Source organism: Podarcis melisellensis (assembly GCF_964234715.1).
Source record: "Podarcis melisellensis genome assembly, chromosome: 15".
NCBI classification, from domain to species: Eukaryota; Metazoa; Chordata; class Lepidosauria; order Squamata; family Lacertidae; genus Podarcis; species Podarcis melisellensis.
In genome coordinates this window covers 28,946,728-28,955,406 of record NC_138532.1, presented here as the reverse complement: position 1 = coordinate 28,955,406, position 8,679 = coordinate 28,946,728, and the positions used below count along the sequence as shown (strand labels likewise).

The window sequence follows — 8,679 nt, the reverse complement described above, 5'->3', positions numbered from 1 at the left end:
TGTGGGTTAAAGCCTCAGCGCCTAGGACTTGCCGATCGAAAGGTCGGCGGTTCGAATCCCTGCGGCGGGGTGCGCTCCCGCTGCTCAGTCCCAGCGCCTGCCAACCTAGCAGTTCGAAAGCACCTCCGGGTGCAAGTAGATAAATAGGGACCGCTTACCAGCGGGAAGGTAAACGGCGTTTCCGTGTGCGGCTCTGGCTCGCCAGATGCAGCTTTGTTACACTGGCCACGTGACCCGGAAGTGTCTCCGGACAGCGCTGGCCCCTGGCCTCTTGAGTGAGATGGGCGCACAACCCCAGAGTCTGGCAAGACTGGCCCGTACGGGCAGGGGTACCTTTACCTTTACCTTTATTGTTGTATATTATTCTTGTTGTTTGTTATGTTTGTGTCTGATGGGGGTGGATTTCTGTGTTGGGAGGTGGGGGGTTTGTGGTATGTTGTAAATAAAATTTCCAATAAAAAATTATTTAAAAAAAAGAGAGAGAGAGGAGCTAACCAGAGGTACCACTGTAATTCTCTTTGACCTCTCAGCGACCTGGAGCAGCTGTCCAAGTTAAGTGTGGGTGACACCCACACTTAGTTGTAGTTCTTGTATCCTAGTTCATCCTGATGAGGACCCTGACTGGCCAGCTAAGGTCACTGTCTCACAAAGAAACCTGTCTGATTAGTTCATCAACTTCCTCTGTTAATCTCCAACACACTGTGAGTGCCACACCGCAAGAACTGGAAGCGACTTGGAGCATCATCCGGGTTGACCCCTAAAACCTACAATGTTACTATTATTACTAATATTATTATCAACCCACACTTAACCATAAGGTTAAGGGCATGTTACATCATTAAGGGCAGGTTACATCATTAAAACACAACTTTTTAAAGCAACTTACAACTATAAAAATAAGATGGGTCCTAAAACTATGCATATCTTAAGTGTTAATAGCAAGGGTAAAGAAGTGGGTCTTCAGCATCCTCTGAAAGCTGTACAATGAAGATGCCAGATGCACCTCTGTTGGGAGGGAGTTCTGCAACTTAGGGGCTGCCGTAGAGAAGGCCCTGCCACCACTCCAAGCCTCTGAGAGTGAAGGAACTACCCCTTTGCCAATTGCAGCACCCAAGACAGTTTGTAGGGAAGGAGGCAGCTTTTCAAATATTTGAGGACTAAGTCCTTTAGGGCTTTAAACACTAGTATGAGCGCCTTGAATTGGATCCAGAAACTGGCACCAGTGAAGCTATTTTAGAGCAGGGGTTTGTATGAGATCTAAATAGAACCCCAGCCAGTAAACTGGCTGCTGCACGTAGAGCGCATCACAAAAACGCAGCCTGAAAGTTATCAGAGCATGGTCAAGTCATCTCTCTCCAGAGAGGTCCTTAGCTGGTGGATGCATTCTACATCTGCTGATGGGACACATCAACCAGCTATCTACTTCTGAAGCATCTGAACTGTTTACACAGAAATTGGCAAGTTTGGTCAGAAAGTGGATCTGCTGCAGCAGCAGGTTTGGTCCACAAAACAGCTCTTCGCAGCCTCCTTATCAACAAAAGGATGCCACAGATGATAAACTCCTGCCTCCTAATCTTGGGTATCAACCCCTCGCTATCTCCTTTGGCATCAGCTGGGGGGGGGGAGCTGCAATGCTTCTGACAAAGCCCTTGTCTCATGACATCAGCTCTGCATTCTAGATTTGGGGTAGCCAGAATCCTCTATAAAAAGAAATCTGGGGGAGCCTCAGGTACCCAGGACTGAATAAACGAAGAAGAAGTCTGGAAAGTGTCTCTCCATCTTCACCTGCCATGAAGCTCTCTCTGGCTGCTCTCGTCTTCCTCCTCCTCATGGCCACCTTTGCCCTGGCTGATGCCTCTTCAGGTGAGTCCATCCTCCCCTCCTCTCCTCTCCTCTCCTCTCCTCTCCTCTCCTCTCCTCTCCTCTCCTCTCCTCTCCTCTCCTCTCCTCTCCTGGGGCATAGGCTGTAGGTCAGCGGAAGAGCACCTGCTTTGCTCACCATAGGTTCCAGCATTTCCAGGTAAGGCTGCTAAAAGACTTGCTACCTGAAGCCATGGGGAGCAAATGCTGACCAGTGAATGCTGCTAGTAAGAGAGATGGACCAGGGCTCTAACTCAGGATAGGGCAGCATCCTGTGTGCCTGAGATTTAGACCCTGTTTTACAGCTGAAAGATGGGCAGGATGGCTTTCATCATTAGACTGTAATAATTATAGAGCGGGGCAGGTGGGGTGGGGAGGGAGAAAGTTGCTGGAAACCACAGGAGGGGAGAGTGCTCTTTTACTGAAATCCTGCTTGCTGGTTTAGCATAGGAACTGTTCCTTCACTGTGCGACCAGGATGCTGGACCAGGTGAACCACTGGCCTTATCCAGCAGGCTACTTTTATTAGAGGTAGATGATAGATGATAGATAGATAGATAGATAGATAGATAGATATAGATAGATAGATAGATAGATAGATAGATAGATAGATAGATGATAGATGATAGATGATAGAGATAGATAGATAGATAGATAGATAGATAGATAGATAGATAGATAGATGATAGATAGATGATAGATAGATAGATAGATGATAGATAGATAGATAGATGATAGATAGATAGATGATAGATAGATAGATAGATAGATGATAGATAGATAGATAGATAGATAGATAGATAGATAGATAGATATAGATAGATTTGTACAATACTTAGTATTAAAAAATATTTAAGTGCTTTATAACGGCTTTTAAATAAATTAAACTAGGATAGGGCCTAGCAATGGGTGATGATTCCATCACATTCCCTCTTTCTTTGTTCCCCATATTTCCAATTGTCAGGTCTGTTTTCTGCATTTCCACATTGTTTGCCCGTTCTCTTTTTTAAAAGCTCTCATGAAAATTCATCAGCTTTTTAGAGAAAGCTCCGAATATACACATTTTTGCACTGTGTGTGCTCCTTAATGGGGCCATAGGGGGTTTCTCTTTGGCTCTGTGGCGCCAGGGTGACGGGTTCTCAGAGCTGAAGTGGCACAGACCCCAGAGTGAGTCTGCCCACCCAGACTGGTCTCTGGATCTCCTTACAAGGAGATACACAAGGTGTATTGAATTTGCAACCTTCTGAAAATTAAAAATTAAAATTAAAAAAGGAAAAAAGAAATGTCTCACCCAAGTCACAGGCTAGCAATGAAAGTTTCACAGGGCAAAGAATCCCGTATCCTTGGCAATGGGATGGTGGATGGTTGAAAGGGAGAGCAACCTGTATTGAGCCGCCATTCATTTCTCTCCATCAGGGGAAGACACCAAGGAGACCCAGGATGAAGCTCGTGATGGTAAGTTTTCCTTGTCCTCCCTCCTCAACCATACTCAAAGAGGAAGCTGGTGCCAGATTCACATGGGCAGTTCCTTCTCTACTCTGTCCTAAGGATGCTGTTCAGACAGCCGTTTCATAGAATCATAAAACTGTAAAGTTGGAAGGCACCCAAAAGTCCTCTAGTCCAACCCCTGCCATTCAGCAATCACAACTACAGCACCCCTGACAGGTGGCTATCCAGCGTCTGCTTAGAAAGCTCAATTGAAGGGGATTCCACCACTTCCAAGGGAGCCTGTTCCACTGTTGAATGACTCTTACCCTCAGAAAGTTCTTCCTAACATTGAGTCGGAATCTCCTTTCCTGTTTTTTGAATTCATTGGTTTGGGTCCTCCCCTCTGGTGCTCCATCTTCCATGTGAGAGTCCTATCACCATATTTCAGGCCTCAGTTTTTAAAGCTGCCCCTGCTGAGCCTGTTGTGTGGGAGGGAACATCCATTGCAGGGAGATTCAGGCTCCTTTCAGTTCAGGTGGATGGGGAGTGAAGGAGGTCTATTCCAGCCCTCCCCAGTGAACCTCCCTAGATCGGAAGGAGAATGAACCCTTCCCCTCTCCAGGAGAGGCTGGGACCTCCCAGAGCCTCTGTGAAAACTATCCCCCTTTCACGTTCCATGGTACAGAAGCCACTAAACTGTTCCAATCCTCACGTCTCCTTCACAGGCTCAAGCCACTGCTGCGTGAAATATGAAAAGAGACCCATTCCACTCAAGCTCTTGGTTAGCTATGAGTATGCAGGCAGTACCTGCCCCCTGCCGGCTATCATGTAAGTAGCAGCAAGTTTATTTATTGATTGATTTAAAAAAACAACCAGAAACATCTGAACGTTCTGCATGTTCCAAAGTAACAAAGGGTTTTCTTTCTTTTCAATTGTTTGGCTCGTCACTGAATTGCAGCCAACTTCATGTACTTGGCTAATGATCTGTACAAATCCAGCCCACCAGCAATTCTCTTGAGTTAAGGTCCACCCGGGTCACATCCACCCCATTCATTGAAAAGACATTGGTGCCACTTAAGGAAAGAATCCTGAGAAGTTTAGTTTATCCCTTGCAGAATTACAGTTCCCAGGACACTTAAGAAATCACAGCTCCCGGGATTCCTTGGGGCAGAGCCAAAACTGTGAAAGTGGTATTAAGAGTGCTTTAAGGGTATGATGTGTGTGAGAGCAGAGTCATTCCTAAGTCTTCTAGTTGTCAGAAGGTCCCTGGATGGAATCTCCTCTCTGCCCTGGGGTGGGCAAGTTGCCTTAAGCCCCTCAACTCTGATTGGATTATGTTAACCATATTTATATTATAACTCTCTATGGAGCGCAAGGTGGTGTATATGTGGCTCTCCTGTCCCCATATCAACTTCACAACAATCCTGTGCGGTAGGTTAGGAGACTATACTAGACTCAAGATAACTCATAGAGCTTCGTGTTATGTGGGTATTTGAACCCTTGACCCTGGGTCCTAGAGGGTGAATGTTGGGAATAGACCTCAGCACCACCCCAGTCAATCCCAAGTCAGAGAACAACCTTTTGCCTGGCCTTGACCAGCTTGGAACTAAACAGACATTTCACCTTTTGCAGATTCATCACAAAGGGGAATAAAAAGATCTGCACTAACCCTGATGATCAGTGGGTCAAGGATCTCATCCGCAAACTCCCCCCACCATAGAGACAACGTCCCTCCTCTTCCTTCTCAACAGGAAGAAAAGAGAGTCCAGGGCTCAAGCTGCTTTGAATGCTGAAAAACAAAAGCTGTGCAAAAAGTGAAGCAATATGATTAAAGGGAGTGATGCCGATCATGTGCTGAGTGCCTCTCATTTATAGCCTTGCAACTGAAAATGTACATTCCCAACCCTTTCGTCCTGGCCAAGGGCAGAGGTGGAGGGCTGAGCTGGGCTGGGCTGGGCTGGGGGAGGGTGGCTCTCAACATTTCACCTCATATCTCATATTGAACAGGGACAGCCAATATGGTGTCCTACAGAAGTCATTGGACTACAACTCCCATCATCCACCTTGAGCATTGACCATTATGGCTAGAAGCTGATGGGAATTGTAGTCCAACAACAGCTGCCTTTCCTTTCCAAGGAAAGCTGGGTATCTGGCCAGTAAATGGTGGAACTGGGCACAGGAGGCAGGGCTAGGACCTAGGTAAAATCCAGCTGCCAAGGCAACATGACTACCCAAACCTGGAATGGTATTCCCTCCTTCATGGGCCCAGGACTGCAGCCCCCTCCTCAAAACTGGCCAGGCTAGCATGGGTGGAAGGGAAGCTCACTTTTTCACCCAGGTGCTCCCAGTCTATACATATTAGGATGTTTCTAGTCACCAGCAAAATTCCAACCAGTCCTGGCTAGGCAGGGCAGAGGAGGCATTCAGTCCTCCATCTCTCAAACCTCAGAGGGTGGGTGGGTCTGATAGCAGACAACTCTCCCATCCCAGAGAAGGAGCCTTCAAATGATTTATACCTTCTGATGCTGAGCAGAGTCACAAAGGTTTGTGGCACGTGTGTGTATGTAAACTTCTGTTTTATTTTGGTGTTTAGGATATGTGTTTCTGTGTAGTGCACCCTCCCACTCCTCTCCCAGCTCTCAGAGCTTATTGCAACTATTTGAATCACTCCCCCTGACCCTGAATAGCCAGAAACAGGGGAGGCAACAGCAGAGGAGGGGGTTATTGCTGCCATGGCCTGCTCACAGGCTTTCCAGAAGCCACTGGTTGAGACTTGTGTTCTGGTCTAAGTGAGACCCCCTATGGCCAGGTTCTTACATTCACACTGTAAAACAGGAGTTGGATATTTTCAAGGAGGATCCCCTCCCCTAACCCTCCCTACTGCATCCTGGTCCAGCCAGAGTTTCTGGACACCCTTCAGAAGGCAGCCCCATGTGGGCCATATTGCAGGAATTCAACCGTGGGCTTTGTCAGGACCAGTTCTGGCTTTCCCAGGAACTGAGCAGAGCCCCTCAACCCAGCAGACCTGCTGGATCCTGAGCTGTAAACTAGTTTCAGCAAGAAAATCCTGTCTATCCCTTAAGCTACATGTTGGCATCCATCTGCCTTGGGAGACAATGGAGAAGTGAGCCTTTTCGGGGTGAGCTCAAGCTGCTGGAAGGTTGCAGCACCTGCTGTGGCTGTAGAGACCGATGCGGGAGAGACATGTTTTGTTGCAGCTGGGGCAGATGTAAAGTTAAAGTTCTTCTTTTGCTACAGGAGGTGATCAGCACCACAGAGCCAGTTGACAGCTGGGTGCTACTCAAGCAGAGAAGCAGGCACTCATTTGGAGGGGTGGGGTGGGGAGGTCCAAGGGGTCCCTACAGCTTTGGCAGGGAGAATGCAAATCCAGGCCTGATAAACAAGATAGGCAAAAAGGAGGTCCAGGTGGGCCTTTGGTGGAGCTAGCAGACAGGAACTGGCCTCTGCCAGCACCAGGCAGTGATGGAAGAAGGTCTCCACTTTGGACAATGTAGCCTTTTTTCTTTTAAAGGAGTCCTTAAGGTCATGGCTCCATTACACCCACAGCCTGGTTGCTACCCATCCATAACCCTAAAATGGCCTGATCCTTTCCTGGACCTCATTCCAGCAGCTTTACATTTGTGCTCACAAAGCCTCAACCCTCCCCTGAGACCATGGAAGCACCCAGGCTGTTTACACAGAAATGGACGTGTCGCACGAAAGGGCTCTTATCAACCCCCTTATCAATCAAGATATGCCACAGGTGATGGGCCTCTTGATACGTCCACATCCTGCCTCCGTATCTTGGGCATCAACCCCTCACTATCTCCCTTGATTGGGGTGGAGTGGAAACTTTTCAGAAGTCAATCTAGAAACATTGTCTATAAAGAAGAGACTAGGGCGTACTGAGTGCCAAAGCAGTCAAGGAAAGAGACTGGAAGGGCCCCAATCCTCTCTTCATCTCTGCCTGTCATGCATCTCGCTCCGGCTGCCCTCGTCTTCCTCCTCTTCGTGGCCACCTTTGCCCTGGTCACTGCTTGCCCACGTGAGTTTATTATCCTTCTTTTCTCCGATGTATTTTTTTATTTGGGATATATAGAGGCTTTCAATTAATTTTAAAGACAGCAATAGGGCCAGCTGATCCATGAAGCAGGGTGAGGCAACCACCTTGGGTTGCAGGATTGACTGGGGCAGCAGATACGGCCTCCAAGGAATGCATCGTCCTCTAGCTCTGCTGCTGCCACCACCGCAGTGGCAGCAAAAGCTGCCACTGGCTCTTTAGAGCAGATTTGCCACGTCTTTGCCACGTCTCTCTGCCCTGTGCCACTGCTGCTGCAGCCTCTAGGAGGGGACCAGAGGCAAGATCACAGAGATTCCCAGGTGTAGAGCGGCAGCTGCAGTCGTGGCCCATGAAGAGGCATTTAGTCTACCCATGAAACGGTGCCACAGATGAGCCTCACGTGGAAACCAGACCTTTTGTCTTGCTCAGTGAAAAATCCACCCCAAAGTATGCCTCCCCCAAACCATAGGTTAGCAACAAAGGTTTCATGGGTCAAGATTCCCATATCCATGGCTGTGGGAGGCGGACAATTCACAGGGATGCAAACCCATAATGGCCCTCCATTCCTTTCTCCCTTTCAGGGGTAGAATCCAAGAAGGCACCAGGTGAGAAAACGTATCCTCATAAGTCTTCCTTGTCTCTCTCTCCTCTACCTTACTTAAAGAGGTCAATAATCTGATAATGCTGACATGCTTTACTTGGTCTTCTTTATTTTAACCCACTTGCAACTATACTCATTCTATGTACCTTTTTATAATTTTGCTTTTCAGCCGTTATTTTTCACCTGTTACTAGAATTGTTGTCTCTGTTTTATACACAAAATGGAAAAAAACATTCTCCTAGTAAGTCTTCCTTGTCTCCCTCTCCTCAATCATTTTTTATCTATCAGTTGGAAATATTGGTTTTCATTTAGAGGGGAAAGGTGTTGCAGATAATGAAAAGCTGGTTTTCCTTGGTGGGGGGGCTGGTGGAGGGGTTTCCTTGTATTTTTAAAGCATTGTGTGTTTGTTTAATTTTTGGGCAAGGGGTGTGAAGGCTGCCCTTTGCTTGCTTATTGCCCTGATGGTCTCCACCCTTGCCTGATGTTTTTGAAGCATCTAAGTTCTTTGTGGGTTTTCTCAGAAAGCGGATCTGCTGCTACAGCCTAGTTGGTGCACGAAAAGGGCTCTTATCAACCCTTTTCTCAATCAAAAGGAGCTGCAGATTATGGGCCTCATGATAGGCCCATACACTGCCTCTCTATCTTGGACATCAGCCCCTCGGTATCTTCATCACTATCAGATGGAGCGGAAACTTCGCTGCTTCATACATTTTCCCCATGATGTCACCTCC

General features: G+C 47.4%; 1 protein-coding gene across 1 annotated transcript; it reads left to right on the top strand.

The window, feature by feature from the left end:
* The first annotated feature begins 1,630 nt into the window (after positions 1-1,630).
* LOC309357363 (C-C motif chemokine 5-like) lies at positions 1,631-5,137 on the top strand. Its single transcript, XM_081889498.1, has 4 exons — positions 1,631-1,863; positions 3,276-3,314; positions 4,013-4,115; positions 4,920-5,137. Exons 1-4 carry the CDS (start codon positions 1,791-1,793, stop codon positions 5,005-5,007), a joined length of 303 nt encoding a protein of 100 aa, XP_081745624.1. The 5' UTR covers positions 1,631-1,790; the 3' UTR covers positions 5,008-5,137.
* The last annotated feature ends 3,542 nt before the right edge of the window (positions 5,138-8,679 follow it).